At 40.6% G+C, this 22768-nt stretch overlaps 1 protein-coding gene across 1 annotated transcript in view; it reads right to left on the bottom strand.

Annotated features, from left to right (window-relative positions):
* Positions 1-11733: 11733 nt before the first annotated feature.
* Positions 11734-22768, bottom strand: part of AKAP19 (A-kinase anchoring protein 19) — a 92788-nt gene continuing 81753 nt past the window's right edge. Inside the window, exon 2 of the mRNA XM_089690197.1 lies at positions 11734-12266. Coding sequence (XP_089546323.1) covers positions 11864-12266 — 403 coding nt within the window. The 3' untranslated portion in view covers positions 11734-11863. The remainder of the gene's footprint in view (positions 12267-22768) is intronic.

Raw genomic sequence — 22768 nt, 5'->3', positions numbered from 1 at the left:
TTTGCTAGCCATGGTCAGACAATTGGGTAAGCCAACTTTTTTTCTTACCTTCTCTGCTGCAGAATTCAGATGGCCAGAGGTAATAACGGCAATAAAGGCGCAACAGGGTCAAAAGGTGGATTTTGCAGAGCTAGACTGGGCTGAAAAGTGTGACATTCTTCGAGGAAACCCAGTGACCACCATGCGCATGTTTGACAAACGGGTTGATGCTCTGATGCGAGAGCTGCTGTTGGGTCCTGCACAGCCAATCGGTGAAGTTATCGACTACTTTTACCGGGTTGAATTTCAGGCGAGAGGGAGCCCTCATATACATTGTCTCTGTTGGGTAGCAGGAGCTCCTATATTTGGACAACACAGTGATGACAAGGTGTGTGCCTTTATAGATCATAACATCTCATGCCAGCTGCCTGATGAAGGCAAACAGGCCTTACTTCACAGATTTGTAACAGAACTTCAAATGCACAGCAGATCTCATTCAAAATCGTGCAAGAAAGGTAACAGAGTATGCAGATTTGGATTTCCAAAGCCACCGGTTAGAAAAACGAGGATAACTTATCCGATGCCAGAAGAACAAGGAGATTGTGCAATGAAACCACAAGCAGCCAAAAACAAACTGAAACCAGTCTGGGATTTGCTTAATAACCCGAAAGTGCAGCTTGAAGACATGTCACAGCTACTGGCACAGTGTGATATGACTTTCAATCAGTACAACTCATACACTGAGGCATTGACCTCCTCAAGCGTTATTCTAATGAAGCGTGATGTCAAGGACTGCTGGGTGAACAACTACAATCCCCATTTGCTGATGGCCTGGAATGCCAACATGGACATCCAGTACATTCTTGATGAGTATGGTTGCATCATGTACATGTTGTCCTACATATCCAAACCAGAACGCGAGCTTAGTGACTATCTCAAAACAATAGTCAAAGAAATGAGCCCAGAAACAGAGACAGAACGAGAAGAAATGAAAGAAGTTCTTCAGGCTTATTCAAAACACAGAGAGGTCAGCGCCCAGGAGTCTGTGGCCCGTACGTGCAGCCTGAAAATGAAGTCTTGCTCACGTGAGGTTGTTTTTCTGCCAACTGCTGACAACACACTGAAAATGAGTCTCCCGCTCAGTGCGTTGCAGAACAAACCAGCCGATTCTCTTAATGTGTGGATGACGAGTTTTGTCGACAAATACAGAGCCAGACCCGAAACACCAGAGTTTGAGTCCATGTGTCTGGCAGACTTTGCATCCCATTACAGGGTTGTCTATGGCAAGCAAAAGGAAGATGGCAAGCAAAAGGAAGACGGCAAGCGTGTCAGCCTATTGAATGAAATGGGAATGATTCAAAAACGCACGAGAGGGAATCCTGCAATCATCAGGTACGCACGCTTCTCAGAGAAGAAGGACCCCGAGAACTACTACGGCAGACTGCTTAAACTCTACCTCCCCCACCGTTCAGAGTCATCACTGAAAACTGTAAGGTTGCCAACATACCAGGCGTTTTACCAAGGCGCCTGTGTAAGCTTACCAGGAGAAGAAGCAATCCGAGCAGTGTCTGCAATTGTTACCAGCAACCAAAAAAAGTTCGAACAACACAACAAAATTGTGGAACAAGTCTTGGATGACTTTGTAAAAAACGGCCCTGTTGAAGATGCTTGGAACACCTTTGCCCCAGAAGCCGAGTTGGATAGGTTGGAATGTATAGAGGAACGCAAAGAAGGGGAGCCACTTCATGAGAATGAACAAGATGATGTTCCGGAGTATACACGTCACAAACAAACAGGTGGAATTTCGCTTACTGTGAAGGCCCCACAAATGTGCCCTGATTTCCTTAGGAAAATGTACAGAAACCTTAACCGGACGCAAGCTCAGACATTCTACTCAGTTTGTGACTGGTGCACTAACCGCGTGAGTGGCCTAAATCCTGACCCATTCTATTACTTTGTCACTGGTGGCGCAGGGACAGGCAAATCACACCTGATAAAGTGCATCTATGCTGAGGCAACAAAGATACTCAGTAAACGTCCCAGACTACGTGAGGAAGCAGACATATCCATGCCCAGCGTTTTACTAACTGCATTTACAGGAACAGCAGCTTTCAACATTTCAGGCAACACTTTGCATTCTCTGCTGAAGTTGCCAAGAAGCTTGAAGCCACCCTACCAAGGACTTGGAAATCTCATAGATGAAGTGAGGGCACAGCTGTCAAATGCGGAGATCATTGTTATTGATGAGGTGTCAATGATTTCAAAGCCCCTGTTTGCCTACATCAACTGGAGATTACAGCAAATCAAAGGCAGTAAGAAACCTTTTGGTGGTATGTCAGTACTAGCAGGAGACTTTTACCAGGTCCCACCACTGGGAAAAAGTAAGCCACTCTGCGTGTTTGAGGAAAATAGCTATGACGTCTGGAAAGACTACTTTCAGATGATCACGCTGACAGAAATCATGCGACAGAAGGATGACATTTCATTTGCTGAGCTTTTGAATAGAATCAGAGTGAAGCAGACGACTGGCACCTTAAGCAATGATGACAAAGCTCTGCTTGCTCAGGCTTTGACAGATCCCACCCACTACCCTAATGATGTGCTGCACATCTTTGCCACCAACAAAGAGGTTCACAAACATAATGCCGCAACTGTGTCTGTTCTCCATTCAAACGTCACCAACATATATGCCGAAGATTACAAAAAAGACCCTAAAACAGGAGTGATGCAAAGGCAAGACCAACCCTTCAAAGGACACAAAGACAATCTGATTGACACACTGCAAGCAGCTGAAGGTGCCCGTATCATGATCACAAGAAACATTGATGTTGAAGACGGGCTTGTTAACGGGACATTTGGCAAGATTGCAAGAATAATCATCCAGACTGAGAATGGTGCTACTACGGTAAACAAGCTTGGCCTTGTGCTGGACAATCCAAATGCAGGACAGAGATACCGTAACAAGTCGTCTGGTGATGCTGACAACTTGGTGTACTTGGAAAGGGTAGAGGAAAACCTGAGACAGAAAGGAGTTGTTCGCAGGCAGTTCCCCCTGAAGTTGGCTTTTGCATGTACGATTCATAAGTGTCAGGGGATGTCGATACAGTCAGCAGTGGTCTCATTGAAACGGGTCTTCCAACCGGGAATGGCCTATGTTGCTCTGAGTAGAACGACTACACTGCAAGGACTGCACATAACCGACTTTGATGAGAAGAAGATCTTTGCTGATCCTGAAATCACAGCCTCCCTGGACTCAATGAAGAATGCATCACTGGAAAGTGTTATGCCCCTCTTAAAGTTTCTACAGACAACAGACAAACAGCAAACATTAACAATTATCCATCACAACACGGAAGGATTACCAGCTCACATTGAAGATATCAAATCTCACCACGAGTTGATACTTGGAGATGTTTTATGTTTCACTGAAACTCATCTCTCAGGCTCTTCTGTTGCTAAAAGTCTCAAGCTGGAGGGCTACAACCTGTTCAAACGCAACAGACACCTCTCGTACACAAACGTTCCTGACATTGCAAGTAAAAGTGGCGGAGGTGTCGCCATGTATGTCAGAAATCATTTCAAGGCCTTTGAAAAGCAGTATCATCACAATGTGACTGACTTGGAGTTCTTGGTTGTCAAACTGGAGTCCCCTGTACAAGCTTTGATCGCCACTGTTTACAGGCCACCGGATTACAGTATTGGCCAATTCCTTACTAACCTGCTGGGACTCTTGGAATCTTTGGAAAGAATGGATTGCCAACCTATAGTACTCTGTGGAGATTTCAATGAAGATTTTCTGTCCAGAGCAAAGAAGCCAATATCTGACTTTCTTCACTCAAGAGGATATACCCAACTGGTCTGGGCAGCCACCACAGAAAAAAACACACTGTTGGATCACATTTACATCTCCAGGGTGCAGCACTGTCTCCAGTCAGGAGTACTGCACAGTTATTACAGCTATCATGATCCTGTGTATTGTGTTTTGAGCAGTGGTTGTGAACATGCTTAGAGCCTGTTAATGTTTTTATAAATCTATGTTTTAATGTAACTGTGAAGCCCTTTGGGCAACAAAATTGCAATTAAATTTGCTATATAAATAAATAAAAGTTGAAATGCATTACTCACTCTATCAAGCTTGCCATGTGTACTTTTTAAATTTGATCAATCAATTGGGTAATGTAATGTTTACTATCTTTACTCACTCCAAACACTCCATAAAGTTACTCTGCCCAGTCCAACCTTTTTACACTTACTCCAGCCACTCCAACCACACAACAGTTACTCCGCCCACTCCACCCAGTTACTCCACCCACTCCACCCAGTTACTCCGCCCACTCCAATTGTAGACTACTGGTGGAGGCAAGAACACTTTACACAATTTCCCCAGAAATTGTAGATTTTCTAGTTATTTTATGTTATTTTAATTTTATTTTTATTTTAATTTTATGTTAATTTTATTTTTACTTAATTTTTTTTTTTAATTTTAATTTTATTTTTATTTTAATTTTTATTTTTAATTTTTAATTTAATTTTAATTTTAATTTAATTTTTTTTTTATTTTAATTTAATTTTTATTTTATTTTTATTTTTATCCAGACTGAATAATAATACCATCTCATTTATACAGAAGGAACTGTCATTCCCACTGCAAATATTTTTTATTTATTTTAATTTTAATTTTAATTTAATTTTTATTTTATTTTTCATTTTATTTTTATTTTAATTTTAATTTTTAATTTTATTTTTATTTTAATTTAATTTTATTTTTTTATTTTAATTTTAATTTTATTTTATTTTATCCAGACTGAATAATAACACCATCTCATTTATACAGAAGGAACTGTCATTCCCACTGCAAATATTTTTTATTTTTGTATTTATATTTTTCATTCATAGTTTTTGTTTTTTCACATTGATAAATTAATTTATTTTATATATTTACACAAATCATATATTTAAGTATAATTAATTGATGTAATTATTTGATTATCGGTGGTACACTTATGAATTCATTATATCACATAAGGTAGAATATATTGGAGCGCGGTACACTACTGGCATTCGTGAACATTTTTAGTGACAGCAGGGTTAGCTGAACGTTTTGATATAAGATATGTGTAGGTGGGCTTGAAAATGACATAGTTATGGCAGTTTACAAATCATGTTCTGATTTTTCCTTTCACACTGCAGCTTTCTCACTCTAATGTGACTCAGCTGCCCCCTGAGTGACCTTTGCTTGCACCTGTTACCTCAGTCAGTCACAGGTGTGTGAGGAGCTCTGCTCTAAACAGGCTATTTAAACTTGCCAAGTTCACTGGCGATTGCCATTTTCAAACGCTTGTAGTTTTAAAAGTATAAATGCTACAGTGAAAAGGTTTATACTGTGACAATCACAAGAAACAAACCTACATTTTGATGTATAGTATGTCTCTGAAAGATAAAAAATGAAGGCACAGTCGCAGTTTAAAAACGTCCCTTAAAATTTCTTGTGTCTAAAGTGGAGTTTCAATGAAAGTCAATGGGAGGGGTGAGGTCCAAACAAATGGTCATATTGTGAAACTATCAGGAGTATGTCCTAGCCGTGAACATTTTTAGTGACAGCAGGGTTAGCTGAACGTTTTGATATAAGATATAAGTGTAGGTGGGCTTGAAAATGGCCGAGTTATGGCAGTTTACAAATCATGTTCTGATTTTTCCTTCTACACTCTAGATTTGTCACTTCTCACTCTAGTTGCTCAATGCATTCCTATGGGAAAATGTCGCCACAAAAACCGCGATATTTCGTGAACGATTTGGCGAAACGTTCCACAAAGTAATAGCAATCCGATCGGGAACAATCCGCACGTTTTGATATATTACTTGTCTTTGTAGTGTAAAAACTGTGGGAGGAGTTAGCGTGGCAAATATGGCTATAATAAGAAACGGAATAAAAATAAGAATAAGAATAAGAATATATATCTGAGATAACAATAAGTGTTCCTTGCTATGCAAGAACACTTAACTAGACAATCTACAATTTCTGTGGAAATTGTGTAAAGTGTTCTTGCCGCAACCTTTACCAAATGATTGATGAAATGTAAGCAGGGCACATTGCAAGCCTGATAGTGAGAAATGCATTTCAGCTTGTATTTTGAAGCTCACAGTCCATCCTCGTGAGTCATCTGCCTCTTGAGTGACCTTTGGTTGCTGCACCTGGAGAGGGCGGAGTAGGCTCACTGTGCTGAGACAGCTGGGTTGCTATGACTCACTCTGAGAGGAATGTCAGCATGCCTGTTCTAAACAGGCTTTTTAAACTTGCCAAGTTCAATTGCGTGCTAAAATTAGTATTAATTAAATATTAAAGAAAAGAAACATAGTGTCTTATCCGGGATATCAATTATTTATTTTTATTTTTATTTTTATTTTTTTTTATTTTATTTTTAATTTTATTTTAATTTTTATTTTAATTTAATTTAATTATTTTGAACTATATATCACGATTAATCACCTTAAGGTGATATCACCTATCCACATTCATTTGTAATTGCATGGCAATATGTTTATCAATATGTATTACTGTCTAGCGCTGCACCAACTTATTTGAACATATATTATGAAACATAGCTTGTATTTTCTATTGTCCAGGTTGGACAACTTCCATAAAGCCTGACCCCATTATTACATTTTCTCCAACATTCTTACAACCGGGTGCCATGGGAAGGGTTGCCTATGGGATTATTACTCTTAACATTCAATGGTGAAGTCTCTATTCCCTACATTTAGCTACCTAGTGGAGACCAATTAATTTGAGAAAGTCAAACATAATAAAAGAAAGGTGCTGGAACCCCCCCTTTTTTTTAATACAAACAAAATGTAGTAAACAATTGTCATTCCCTTAGCAGCTGGTGTCAATCTGATCCCCTCACAGAAAGAGATGGTAAGGCCTCTTGCACACTGCAGCTTGAAAAAGACGTCATATATCCATCATCTTCTTCCTGTGAATTCAATCTTCCCATACAGTGATCTCCAAAAAAAGAAATATAGTGTAGTATGCTCAATACACCATGCATCAAATCCTTTCCAATGTGTTCACATTTTACAGGAAGGAGGTGGAGTGGTTTATTAAAAGCACAGTTTATGGGAAGCTTGGTAAGGAGCTTGGAGTCTCTTTGGTGCGGTGATACACTTGTTGGATCCTTCTATGGGTATTAATGGGAATGCACAGTAAATATATTATAATGTGAGTGGCTTTCTATCTGAGAGAGATTTTTAGAAAACAGTATTGCACTATATTTGTTATTTTGTATTTTGGGTAAAACCGTGTGGATCTTCATGTGAGATGATCATTGAAGCACGGACACAAGGAGACACAGAGCTGAAGTGAATCTGAGAATAACTGATTGGATATGCACCAAGTATATGAAGGGTAAGGGTAGATAAAGAAGAATACTGGTGAACAAATACACATATGGTTATTTTTTTTATAAATGTGAGCACAGTGGACAAGATTTGAGGCATGGTGTATTGAGCATACTACACTATATTATATTTCTTTTATTGGAGATCACCGTATGGGAAGATTGGACTCACAGGAAGAAGTTGATGGATATAGTACATTTGATCTTCAATACTGAATTTATCATTTTGAGAGTGCTGGTCACGTCTATCATATTCTAACCTTATTTATGTTTTCATACAATGGAGATAGAGTTGCTATAACTGGATACTGGAAAACATTACAGATGTACATAATTGGACTGACATTGTATAATTGTTTCTTGTAGATGTAAACATGTTATAATTTATTCTGGATTATCTTTATTTATAAAGAAAAGAAATTAAGATTTATACGCTAAAATACCAATTAATGATAATAATAAAAACTTTCAATGGTTAAATAAGTACTTCATGAAAATAAAGATAATGATTTCTCAGAAATAAAATCAGAAATTCATGTTTCTGATTTTATCATTTTGATGAAAAAATGATCATATGAAAAAAGGATGATGCCTAATGAGCCAACCTTATAAGTCCACCAGCCTTTCCTATAAATGCTTTCTCTTTACCAAAAAAGACGCAGAATAAACATAAAAGTAAAACATTTGATTGGTTTTACATTTGTCTCTGATCTTCTTCTGTATGCAATTTAAAAATAGAAACAAAACACTGTAATCATCCATCTGAAAATAGCTAAATATAACAGACAAACTTGCTTTTGGACATTTTGTATGAAGCAGTTTCAGAAATGGTACATCTTAACAATTCAGCTGGTGTAATGATATGACACTGCTGTGTACGGTCTGGCTTTCTTTTGTTATCTTTGCCAGTTAATGAATTTTTTTAAATTAAAAATTGTTACAGCTGAAACCCAAAACGTAGTCGTAATTTGCTTTGCTTATTTAATATTAGCATTTATATCTTGCCATACTAAATAGCCCTGATGTGTAGCTTTCCCTAGGTCTTTGTTGGGAACCATCCATGGGCTGTATTTCAGCAGATAGATATACAGTTGTGTTCAAAATAATAGCAGTCAGACATCACTAACCTGATCAATTACTGTTTTTGGTAGAAGTTATATTTCTACATGGCAAATAATTTACTAGCAGGTGTAGTAGAGTAATAGAAATCCAACAGACCCAACAGTCATGACATGCATGCTGCTGATTCTGTGTAATTGAATCACTAATTGAAAGGGGCATGTTCAAAATAATAGCAGTGTGGAGTTCTATTAGTGAGGTCATTCATTCTTTGAAAAACAGCTGGCAATTATTGCTCTTAAGGAAGGAAGGCAGCAAATGTTGTACATGCTGGTTACAGTGCATTTCTCTCTGAAATTCTGAGGAAAATGGGTCATTCCAGAACTTGTTCAGAAGAACAGCATACCTTGATTAAAAAGTTGATTGGAGAGGGAAAAACATATAAAAAAGTGCAGAAAATGATAGGCTGCTCAGCTAAAATGATCGCAAATGCTTTAAAATGGCAACCAAAACCTGAAAGATGTGGAAGAAAGCAAAAACTACCATTCGAATGGATATAAGAATAGCCAAAATTGCAAGGACTCAGCCAACAATCAGCTCCAGGAAGCTCAAAGAAGGTCTAAAGTTACTTGTGAGTACTGTTACAATTAGAAGACGCCTATGTGAAACCACGCTATCTGCAAGAAGCCCCCGCCCAGTCCCACTGTTGAAAAAAAGATGTGCTGAAGAGGTTACAATTTGCCAAAGAGCACATTGACTGGCCCAAAGAGAAATGGCACAACATTTTGTGGACTGTTGAAAGTAAGATTGTTCTTTTTGGGTCTAGTGGCCAGAGACAGTTTGTCAGACGACCCCCAAACACTGAATTCAAGCCACAGTACACTGTGAAGACAGTGAAGCATGGTTGCGCAAGCATCATGATATGGGGATATTTCTCATACTACGGTGTTGGGCCTATTTATCGCATACCAGGGATCATGAATCAGTTTGAATACATCAGAATACTTGAAGAGGTCATGCTGCCTTATGCTGAAGAGGAAATGCCTTTGAAATGGGTGTTCCAACAAGACAACGACCCCAAACACACCAGTAAACGTGCAACATCTTGGTTCCAGACCAACAAGATTGATGTTATGGAGTGGCCAGCCCAATCCCCGGATCTTAATCCAATAGAAAACTTGTGGGGTGGCATCAAAAATGCAATTTGAGGCAAAACCAAGAAATAGAGAAGAACTGTGGAATGTAGTCCAATCATCCTGGGCTGGAATACCTGTTCACAGGTGCCAGAAGTTGGTTGACTCCATGCAACACAGATGTACAGCAGTTCTCAAAAACAGTGCTTATACAACGAAATATTCATTAAGTGATTCAAAGGAAAGCAAAATCTTCAAACATTTTTCAGTTCATATAGTGAATGTTTGAATTTGTAAAGAAGAATACAAACACTGCTATTTTTTCGAACAGTCTAATATTTATTTATTTTTCTTCAATTTTTTAGAGGAACAACACAAATTTGATATATTTTTCTTCATGTTTTGATTTGGAATAGCATGTGTAGTGTTCCCAATGCATTTGTGTGTATGGAAATAAAAGCTATTAGAAGGATTTTGAGCTTTATTCACTTTTTTCAACACACTGCTATTATTTTGAACACAACTGTACAGTTTCAAGAAAAAGTATGTGAACCCCTTGGGATTACGTGGAGTTTTGCATGAATTGGGCATAAAATGTGCTCTGAATGTCATCTAAGTCACAACAATAGAAGAACACAGTCTGCTGAACATAATACTACACAAACATTAGATGTTGCCATGGTTTAATTGCACATAACATGTAAACATTCACAGTGCAGGGAGGAAAAAGTATGTGAGGCCCTAGCTTAATGACTTCTCCCACAGCTATTTGGAGCCAGGAGTGAGCCAACCTTGACTCCAATCAGTGTGATGATATTGGATGTGTTGCTGACAGCTGTCCTGCCCTTAAACACACACCTGTTCTGGGTTTACTGGTTTCAAGAAGCACTGTCTGATGTGAACCATGCCTCGCAGAAAAGAGCTCTCAGAAGACCTACGATCAAGAATTGTTGACTTGCATGAAGCTAGAAAGGGTTACAAAAGTATTTCCAAAAGCCTTGATGTTCATGTGTCCATGGTAAGACAGACTGTCTACAAATGGGGAAAGTTTAGCACTGTTACTACTCTCCCTAGGCGTGGTCGTCCTGTAACAATGACTGCAAGAGCACAGCGCAGAATGCTGCATGAGGTAAAGAAGAATACCAGAGTGTCAGCTAAAGACCTACAGAAATCTCTGGCACATGCTAATATTTTTGTTGACACATCTGCAATCAGGAAAACATTAAACAAGAATAGAGTACATGGGAGGACACCACGGAGGAAGCCATTGCTGTCCAAAAAGAATATTGCAGCACGTTTGAAGTTTGCAAAAGAGCACCTGGATGTTCCACAGCACTACTGGCAAAATATACTGTGGACAGATGAAACCAAGATTGAGTTGTTTGGGAAGAACACACAACACTATGTGTGGAGAAAAAAAGGCACAGCACACCAACATCAAAACCTCATCCCCACTGTAAAACATGGCGGAGGGAGCATCATGGTTTGGGGCTGCTTTGCTGCCTCAGGGCCAGGACGGATTGTTGTCATTGATGGGAAAATGAATTCCAGAGTTTATAAAGACATTTTGCAGGAAAACGTACGACCATCTGTCCGCCAACTGAAGCTCCGCAGAGGATGGGTGATGCAACAAGACAATGACCCAAAGCATACAAGTAATTCAACAAAACAATGGCTGCAACAGCACAGAATATGCCTTCTGGAGTGGTCCAGTCAGAGTCCTGACCTCAACCCGATTGAAATGCTGTGGCATGACCTTAAGGGAGCGATTCACACCAGACATCCCAAGAAGATTGCTACACTGAAACAGTTTTGTGAAAAGGAGTGGTCCAAAATGACTCCAGATCGTTGTGCAGGTCTGATCTGCAACTACAGGAAACGTTTGGTTGAGGTTATTGCTGCCAAAGGAGGGTCAACCAGTTAAGTCCAAAGGTTCACATACTTTTTCCTCCCTGCACTGTGAATGTTTACATGTTATGTGCAATTAAACCATGGCAACATCTAATGTTTGTGTAGTATTATGTTCAGCAGACTGTGTTCTTCTATTGTTGTGACTTAGATGACATTCAGAGCACATTTTATGCCCAATTCATGCAAAACTCCACGTAATCCCAAAGGGTTCACATACTTTTTCTTGCAACTGTATAAGAAAGTTAAGATAACAGTTAAAATAAATAATTGTTTTATTTTGCATTTTAACGCCTTCCTCCCACAGATTCTTAAAGCATTGATTTGCAGTGTACTTGACAAGTCAGTAAATTGTGAACTCCTATAAAAGTATGCTGTCTATGGATGTTAGGGAAAATCACTTTCTATATATGGTATGTCACTGTATTTCCTGTCCACTTCTGCCCATTGCTTTACAGCTTTAGTTACAATTTCCTCTGATAAGCGTTCAGCGTATTCCAAGAGCACTGGATTGGCAGGGGGGAAATCTTTACTGTCTTCTTCAGTGGCTTCAACCAAAGCAATATTTTCCCCTGCATGTTTGTCATTATTGTGGCTGTCCTGCAAATGTATGGTGTTCTTTACAGTGTAATCACGCTTCGACTTTATGCATCCCATAATAATAGCAACCAACTGAACAGTAATTCCAGGAGCAGCTCTAGTAAAGTGAGTTTGCCTGTCATGCCTTATATGAAGCGTGAGAGATCCCAACAGTAGCTTATGACCATTTTTTCTTCCATCCCAATTATTCCTGGAATAAAAGATATAAAATGCATTAATACACAAATATTATTTTGTGGAGGGCTAGGGGCATGTGACATGCAAACATATACTCCAGCAAATATAAACTGTATCTCCAGGCAAAAATAGAGAAGGGTTAAAACCTGTGTCAGTATAACATGTAATGCACACATACAGAGATTGGACAAAAATAAAAACACTACCTTATTTGCAGGTGTGAAAAGTGACAACATGTTTCACATTGAAAGAGGAAGTGATGTAACATTCTTTTGCTTCAGCTGTGTAATGAGACACCTAGCTAACAGGTGTGAAGCCTCACTTTCATCATTCACTGAGGGTGCTGCTAAAAATATAGAGTCTTGTTGGAGTTTACTGAGCTTCCAAGAGGCCAAACTGTTGGTGTCCACTTAGCTGGTGCCTTTGTGACTGAAGTTGACAAATTATTTGCCATGTCACAAGGTACAGTATCACAGGTTATAACGGCATATACAGGTTCTGGGAAAATGTTGTCTGATAAGGACAAGCGCAAGCGACATGGTCAACTAACCAAAAGGGACAGAAGGACATTTTGCAGGATTATGACCCAGAATATGAAAACAACTTCTGCAAAAGTTACTGCACAGCTCAATCTCAGTCTTCACGGGATTGAGACTGCAGTTTAGTCCAAGTAAGCCACCTCTGCATTTGACTGCAACACACTGCACTCATCACTTGAAGGTGAGCACTCACATTTCCTTTCGGGAGATTCAGGTATCCCAGTCTGACAATGACATCTCATCAATTCACAAGAAATTAGAAAGGTAAACTCTTAGTGTGCATGCAGCCCTTATACACTGCAAACCTACAGGGGCGGATGGCATTTGGTCCTTGGATGTACAAGATTTGTATTAATTGACACAGACTAAAAATCAGTGAAGCATTTACTCTGTAAACATAAACTCCTGCCTCAATGCTGACATACTGTGGTTCTAAAGCTCTTGTTCTTGTTAATTATCCCCCTCCCAGGCAGACAGCGCTCTAATAGCTCTAACTGCTGTGAATTAGCAATGATTAGACAAACCTTAAAGCTTAGATTCAGAGCAATTTAAAGGTTAAGTATTTTTTTTTTTCATTATTCAAAACTGTCTACAATACAGCTAATATAAGTACCTATATCTGTCTTTATTTTAGCTTCCTGTAATCTGCTTCCTCCTCTGCACCACAGGACCTCGGGGAGCAGGCTCTACATTGACGAACCCACATTACTATCTTGTTATGGGGATTGGCTATGCCACCTGGCAGGAGTTTGTGAATCAAAAGACTGGCTGAACAGCCAAATCCGTAGCAAGTCTTTTGGTAAGACATTTATTTATTTAATTCTTGTGTTTGGCTACTTTCCTAAATTTCAGCTGAAAGATGCATGTTTTCATTTATTTTCACATGTTTGCAAATGTCACCAAGTAGATACCAATAGAAAAGATCAAAATCATGCTATAAAAACACAATGCACAAAAAGACAAAGAAAGATTGATTTGAACAAATGTAACCATAGTCTATAGCAGCAATGGGCAAACTATGGCCCGCGGGCCGTATACGGCCCGGCGGACCTTTTAATCCGGCCCGCAGAGCTAGGCTCCCGCTAGGCTCCTCTCACAGTCCGCCCTGAAGACCGGTGTAGCATGAAAATCTGTCTCGATACGTCGAGGGGGACAGATCCTCATAGGAGACAGATTTTCATGCTACACCGGAACGGCGCGGGAACACGGCGAGAGGAACGCACGGAGCAAAGGTCAGTGAATTGACACAATATGGGGAATGAATTACTATAGGGGGAATGAATTACTATAGGGGGGATGAATTACTATATGGGGGATGAATTACTATGGGGGATGAATTACTATATGGGGGATGAATTACTATATGGGGGATGAATTACTATATGGGGGATTAATTACTATGCTTACTATGGGGGAATATTACTATACTTACTATGGATGACACATACACATCATTCCTCTACTCTTGGTCCGGCCCCCGGGGCCAATATATGAACCCATTGCGGCCCTCAAGTCAAAAAGTTTGCCCACCCCTGGTCTATAGCATACAAATTCTGTTATTTTCCATGTGCAGCTTTCAATTTAAAAACAAACATCTAAACAACTACAGCACCGCTATTTCCCCTTAGGGGCTGGTTCACACCTGCAACTCAGTGCAGTGCAATTTTCAGCCCATTCATTTGAATGAGCTGAAATTTCACTGGATCACACCAAAATAGTGCATATACTACTCTACAAAAATGTACTGCACCAGATCTCATGGTAATGCAGTACCATGTAATCTGGTGCAATCAAATGCACTTCATTTGAAATCTGCTTTTTGGGTGTAATTAGGATTATACTGGCACCTGCAGCAAATCACAAACACAGTGCGAGAAATACTCATGGAACATGGGTTTTCCCACACAGCATTCTGGCCTTAACAAGCCCTAACCGTGTTTTTGAAAATCAGTCCCACAAGCTCCCCTCCTGGCTAAAGCATTCACCTCCTTACTTGAGCTCCTTACTTGAGGGTCATTCTTTTTGACCAGAGAAACTTAGTCCATAGACTGACCATTTGGAAACTCGGACACTGCTTGAGGGTCAGTAGGGGGTCCCATGAGATGCCCCTGGTACCTTTTTCATAGGCTTTTTTGAGTTTGGGCAAGGACACAGGGGCCCCATGATCCCCTACTGCTCGAGGGCCCCATGAGTTGTCAGTCCGCCCTTGGTCCATAGTTTTTATGACTCCAAAACCATACACTAACGACCTGAAATGGTCAAACTATCAACCCATTTGGCTGCTAAATTTCGATGTTAAGCTGCTAACAAAAATACTCTCCCTGTGAGTGAACTCCCTCATAGCCACTTTGGTTCATACAGACCAAGTTGACTTTATACCGCAAAGACAAACCCAGGATAACACAATTAGGATAGCATTGATACTCCACTTAATGCACTCACATCCCAGCCTACCTTTTATTGCTTGATTTTCCTAAAGTGTTTGATTTCGTCTCCTGACTGTCCTTACGCTACATTCTAATTTGCTGGGGTTTTGGCATGAACTTTCAGTGCTGGACTTTTGCGATGTACAACAGCCCAAGTGCCTACCTCTGCTACCCCAACTACAAATCTACAGTGTTTCCTATAGCATGGGGGATCAGGCAGGGATGCTCCTTATCCTACTTACTGTTTGCTTTGGCAATTGAACTGCTCACACATTTAAATTGTAATGAACCTAATATCCAAGGTTGAGGTAGCAGGTATCCACCGTAAACTTTGTATGTTCATGGACAATGTCCTTTTCTTCATCGCAGCTCCACTTATTTCAACTCCAAACTTCCTCCCTCTGTTGGATAAATTCATGCAAATCTCTGGGCTGGAGATTAACTGATCCATGTCTAGGGAGCTAAATGTCACTTTGACAGATGCAGAGCTCAAGGTGCTACAAGCGCCAATCCCTTTTTCAGTGGTCAGACCAGAGCATGAAATACCTAGGCATTCAGCTCATGAGACACCCTGATTCTCTATATAGGGTGAATGACCCTCCAATGATAACTCACTTATCCCATTTAATGTCTAAGTGGTCATCACTCCAAATCTATTGCTTAGGTAAGATCTCTGCAGTTAAGATGACCCTATAACCAAAAATTCTCTACTTGTTTAGAGTATTACTGATCCCAGTTCCCTCTTATTATCTTTGATTACTACAGCGTAAGGTCTCCTGTTTTATTTTGGGTCAACCCGACGCCACCTCCTGAAGTCATCACTCTAAGTTTGACGGTGGCCTAGACATCTATCACTTCACTAAATATTACCAAGCAGTCCAGTTGGCCCCCTCCTCAAATACCATGTAACCCAAGAAGCACCACTCTGGGTTGGCTAAGAGGCTGTAGATGCTAATACCAACACCCTGGACAACTTGAATTGGCTCCCTGCAAGAGACTGAGTACCACCTTTGAACCCCTTGGCCCAACATTCCCTGCCTCTAAAGAACAAGATAAAACATAAATTGAAACTTATATCCTTACACATCCTGTTGTTATCCTTCCTCCACAATCCGGCTTGGAATCATCTTCTACCTTTCACCACTGGTCACGCCTGCATTTAATTCGGCCAGCTTCAAACCCCCTTCTCCTACCAAAACACCATAAACTCCCAAGTTCAGAATTTTTTTTAGGTACATCCTGATGAGACACTTGTATACTTCAAACATACAGCTCCATTTTCATTTCCACACTCTATAGGGTCCTGTTATACAACCTAAAGCCCTCCACCTCCATCTATGTCGACAGATGGACAGCAGAACTCTCACTGGACCTTACGCCAGAAGACAGGATGGACATTTAGCTAGCAATTCAGAAACTGTCCCAACATATATCAAGTATAGAAAAAATCTTCGAAGTAATATCCAGGCGGTATCTGGTGCCCCAAAGGATAGCGAAATATGTCCCTGGCTTTCTTTTGGTGGCATTTGATCACTACTGGGTTTTTTATTTTTTCACCAACACTCCCTTTCCTATCTCTGATCTCATTGCCATCACAGTGTCCCTTTGCTGCCCTGACTTGGCCACTTCTGTCTACAACAGTTCGCTTTCTTCCACACTAAGACTCACTTGCTCCTCTAACTACACAAAGTATCAGGCCCCGACCATTACAACCTTGGCAGACTGACAACACCGAAAATCTTAAGACACATAGCCATGCACTGCAGTGATTGTGGCGTAAAACCAAATCCCAGCCAGAATTCACCCTGTATAAATCTGCTTTCTTAAAATACAATTACTCCCTCCATGCTGCCAAACAAGCCTACTTTGTCATTCTTATTAATACCTTGTCATCTAGTCCTCGTCGTCTCATCTCTACTTTTAACTCTCTAATTCCTCCACCACCACCTCCACGCAGTAACTCACTCACTGCTTATGAGATTGCCAATCATTTCAAATACAAGATTGATGCAATTTTTGAGGGCATCTCCACTGCACAGACATCTATCCCACTTAGCATACCTTATACTAAATCTCCCTCAACACTTTCCTCTTTTGACCTTGCTACTACTGAAGAGGCCACTAAAGTTTTCTCATAAGCCCGTCTCACCACCTGCCCCCTAGATTCTGTTCCCTCACACCTACTACGGTCACCCTCTTCTTCTATCCTATGCTCCCTCACTCACATCTTCAATCTCTCCCTCTCTACTGGCACCTTCCCCTCCTCTCTAAAGCATGAACAGATCACTCCCATACTTAAAAAGCCCTCACTGGACCCCACCAACTTGAACAACTTAAGACCCATCTCCCTACTCCCCATTTACCTCTAAGCTCTTAAAATGCCTAGTCTACAATAACCTGAGCTCCTAGCTCACTGACAACAACCTTCTTGACCCTTTAGAATCTGGTTTTCACTCCACTCCATTTAAACTGCCCTACTAAAGATTATTAACGATGTACTAACTGCTAAAACCAATGGCCACTATTCCATACTTTTACTACTTGACCTCTCTGTGGCTCTTAATACAGTGGACCATCCCCTCTTCCTCAAAAAACACCACTCTCTTGACCTCCGAGACTCTGTTCTCTCCTGGTTCTCCTCCTACCTATCACAGCACTCCTTCCGTGTTACCTATAACTCTGTCTCCTCCTCTTCACTTCCTCTTTCTGTAAGGGGCCCTCAAGGTTTTGTCCTCAGACCCCCTCTCTTCTCCATCTACACCTCCTTCCTTGGTCACTTGATAAACTCCCATAGCTTCAAGTACCATCTCTATGCTGATGACACACAAATCTATCTTTCTACTCCTCACCTCGCTCCTTCAGTCTCCTCTCGCATAACTAACCTACTAAGTGACGTATCAGCATGTATGTCACTCCATTTCCTCAAACTCAATATTTATAAAACTGAGCTCATACTATTCTCTCCAGCCTCTGCCCCCTCCCCTGACTTCTCCATCGAGATCAATAATATAACCATTAGTCCCTCCCCTCATGCTAGGGTACTAGGTGTAATCCTGGAGTCCCATCTGTCCTTTCAGCCCCAAATCCAATCACTGTCCAAATCTTGTAGACTTCACCTCTGCAACATCTCCAAGATACACCTGTTTTTAACAACCAAAACCACTAACAACTTATTCACTCTCTTGTTATCTCTGGCCTTGACTATTGTAACTCCCTCCTCATTGGCCTACCTAACCACAGGCTATCCCCTCTTCAGTCTATCATGAATGATGCTGCCAGACTCATCCACGTTACCAACTGTTCCATGTCTGCCATCATTTTCTGTCAATCCCACTGCTGATATCTGTGAATGGATTGACAAAACAGAGTCAGTGTGAGTGGTGCTCAGCCATTCATAAGAAGCTCTGTATTCTGTGAATGAATACAAAGCTTCTTCCGATTGGCTGAGTCAGAGGGTGTGCCGTCATCAGCCCGCCTCTCTGCCTCAGCCAATCAAGGGAAGCTTTATATTGGCTCACAGAATACAAAGCTGCCTATGAATGGCTGAATACCGCTCAGACCAACTCGGTTGTGTTCTGGGTGTCAGACAGGAAAGCTCTGTCTCACATCCAGAACCCAGCACTGTGTACTGTATGTAACTGAAGCTACATGCAGTACATACAGTGCTTAGAGCCAGTGCAGCAATTATTGAAGGACATGGATGAGCTTGGTCCAAATTAACTATTTAAAGTCACAGAAAACTTGGAGATCAGTTTTAAAGAAAGAAAAATAAAGGAATGTAAAAAAATTATTCTTGGCAACCAAGTGAACAGGCGCTTGCCAGAACGCAAGGTAAATGGATGCTCCCATTGCCTTCACAATTGAGTTCAGCTGGTCTTCTCATTCCTCTCTTACCTTTTAGTTTTCCAGACAATATTTTATTCTCAGAGGAACCAAATCCTCTCATTAGGCGTTCTAAGTGTGTAGTTGTAAAAAATTGTGCAAGTACAAAAAGGATGCACCTGGTAAGGTATAAACCCTTCTATGGATAATTTAGAGCTAGGGTAAAATGACTCCAGACCACCTTGCTGCTCATGAATACATCTCTGAGGAAGAGGGCATGCCCTATGAAATGCGTCAGCTCAGAACACACACCGATCTAGTGCTAGCTGTCACACAGATAGAGATCACACAAATATTAGGAACTTTTCGATTTCATTAGCATATGTGCATTGCTTTTATGCTCTTCACAATGTAAGGGTGTGCTCTGATCTGTTTATGTAAAAATTGTGCTTTTAATAAGTATTCAGGTTTTATATGAATCAGCATCTATTTTGGTGGTTCTTTATGCCCGGGAACTTGTGCAAGTCTCAACCAGCTTTTTTTTTGTTTTCAAAAGGGGAAATGTTTTTGCTTCTGGGCAAAATAGAAACGCAAAACGTGACAAAAACGCAATATTTTGTGTTTAAAAAAGTCCCTGACATTTTCCAAAATGCAGCAGCTGAAAAACACATAGATGTGAACATGTCTCATAGGAAACCATGTTAAATGGACAGTAGTGCATTTCTGCAAAAAGCAATAAAAAAAACGCACTGGTGTGAACCAGGTGTAAAAGAGTAAGTGAAGAGGAGCATGAATCAGTCAGGAAGGGAGGAACCAGGGGAGCAGATATGAGTTATCAGGGTACAGGAAGCAGGTACTGGGCAGAAAAAGGATTAGAGCAGGAATCAGGATAAATTAGCAAGCAGACATGAAGTCAAGGGAAAGATTATATACCTTCCTAATAGTCAGCATCAGGTGGAACATAAATACTGGGATCTACTGACTGCTGGGAGACACCCACTGGTAGTCACTAGAACTATGTCTCTCAGCTCTTGGAACCACAGTGCAACCAGCAGGTGATCCACATCCTGACACCAAGGCTTGTCAGGAGCAGAAATGGACCAGATATGCATACAGAAAACCTTGTCTGTATGCCTTTGTTCACCTCCAATAAGCCAGCATCAGAGTTATCTGCAGTGAATTCCACTATCACAATGTGACCATTTGTGTTTAGAAATCGGGCGGCCAGCATGAATGCCTGCAAACAACCCCTAGCTAACCACTAATATTGTGCTCTTAAAAGCAAAACTAAATCCTCCTATTCTTTACAGCCAAGGATGTGGCTATCTTAGTCTCTGTTTGATCTGCAGTTGCCATGGTCATGCACATATAATCAGTTAAGACACCCGCAACTGGGATTTTAGGAAACCGTTAATTTGATGGGTTTAGTTCTGCTTTAAAGCACAATTAAACCCAGTTTACAGATTACCAATCCTTAAATGTGGTGGCTGCATTTGTATTCTTTTTTTTCCCCACTTTATTTTCACTTGGTGCTCCAGCCAGTAACACACTTCCTGTCTTAGGCCCCATTCACACTACAGTGTTTTGAATCCTGGTGATCCTACCCGCAATTTCATAACACTTTGCTAAAATAACAAATCACAGCATTCATTTTAATGGCACCTAAAAACAGGGTGCGGTTCTACCACGACTGTTGCATGATAAATCACGCTGAAATTGTGACAGGCTGCATCACGTGAAGCGTTGTCACCTAAAAAAAGTTCAGGAGCACACAATTCAGAACACCATAGTGTGAATGGAGCCTTAGGGGGTCCCCACGCTGGATGAAGGAGCCTCCTTTGGACAGGAACATTGTTAAAGTAGAACAATACACACCCTTAATGCTCAGTCCTGGAGCTCCCTGCCTGGCTGCTGACATCTTTAGGCGGCAGATTTCCGGGTCCCGAATGCAAATCGCTGTCATTGGCAGGGATGATGTCACTCCCACACATGTGAGGGAGTTCAGTCAGATTCGGCATTGCCGAATTTGTATAGTGAGATGTGCAGTTGCTGCTCTCTTGTCACTGTCTCTGACTTTAAACCCTCAGGTCCCGCACCTGAGGCCCGCATGGCCGCAAGTGCCAGGTGAGTCAAGCCTGCCTCCAACCTGACTTGGTTCAATCCTTTCCCAGGAAAGATGCTGAACCCATGTGCTCACAGAATATAAATACCACTCCTAGCATGCAATGGCTAGGGCTGTATCTGTATTCATGCTGTTCATTTGCCTAGTCCCTACCCTTGTTCTGGAAGGTTCTCATAGCTTCCTGAAGAAGGGTAGAACTCAAACAGCACCAGAGCATCATGAGCGACCTGACTAATCCATCACAGCACTCTGTTAGAGCAATTATATTTTCCTAAAAGTCTCTCTGTTAAGCAGAGAAACACAGCTATACTTATCCTAACTATACAAATCCTAGCACATAACTAGGAGGGTGCTACGTATGTATTGGAAGGAATGTTAATGGTTTATATCCAAGAATTTGCCTAAGAAAATGGTATCATTAGTAGAACCCAGCATGGATTCATAAAGGATCGTTCATGCCAGACCAATCTGTTAACATTCAATGAGGAAGTGAGCTGAGGACATGTACCTGGACTTTGACAAAGCATCCGATACAGTTCACCATAAACACTTAATTTACAAATTGAAGTCTGTTGACACTGACGACAGTGTATGCTCCTGGAAAACTGGTTATGGCGATGCATCCAAAGAGTGGTGATAAATTGCATGACCAGACTAGAATGGTCTGGAGTTGTGAGCGGGGTACCCCAAGGCTCTGTCATGGGACCAATTCTGTTTAACCACTTCAAGTCCAGACACTTTCACCCCCTTCCTGTCCAGGCCAATTTTCAGCTTTCAGTGCTATCACACTTTGAATGACAATTGCGCGGTCATGCAACACTGTACCCATATGAATTTTTTAGCATTTTTTTGACAATAAAACTTTTGTCAATTAAAACTTTTTTTGGGTGGTATTTATTCACCACTGGGATTTTTGAAAAAGTCCAAACATTTTGAAAAAAAAGTATTTTTCTTATAGAATTTTGCAAATAAATAATCTTTCTTCATAAATCTTGGCCAAAATGTATTTAGCTATCTTTTTTAGTAAAAAAAAATAACCCAAATTAGTTTATAACCAAAAATTATAATTTTTCTAAATTTTTTTTTACTTTTTGTATTTTATTTTTTTTATATTATTATTTATGTTTTTTTTTAACATACTGTCACCCTAGCGGTACAGTGTCACCATAGTGACACTGTACTACTTGTGGGGGGTGATGAAGTTTTGTTTTTTTTTTACACTGATTGCTTTTACACCCATAAAGGCTGTAAAAGCAATCATTTCTCCTTCTCTCTGGCTGCATTCTTGCAGCCATTGAGAAATACTGTGAGAGCTGTGATTGGTCACAGCTTGTCACATGATACAAGGCTGTTGTGAATAGCCTTGTACCATGTGACCTCTGTGATCATTCACAGATTTCACTAGTAGTAAGCAATGTCAGAAGTGACATCTTGCTTACTACTATTCATGTGATCACTGATTGGCCAATCAGTGATCACATGAACGGGACTCCACACAGAGGTCCTGTACAGTGATCGGTGTTACTCCGTGTCCGCGGTGCCGCACGCTCCCAGGGAGCACACACAGGCAGGGAAGTGGGAGGACATTTAAAAACGGCCATCCGCT

This window comes from Staurois parvus, unplaced genomic scaffold (genome assembly GCF_062004578.1).
Source record: "Staurois parvus isolate SC_StPar_1 unplaced genomic scaffold, SC_StPar_1.0 ptg000522l, whole genome shotgun sequence".
Taxonomy (NCBI): domain Eukaryota; kingdom Metazoa; phylum Chordata; class Amphibia; order Anura; family Ranidae; genus Staurois; species Staurois parvus.
Note: the sequence above shows the minus strand (reverse complement) of the source record. Positions and strands in the feature narration are given on the sequence as shown.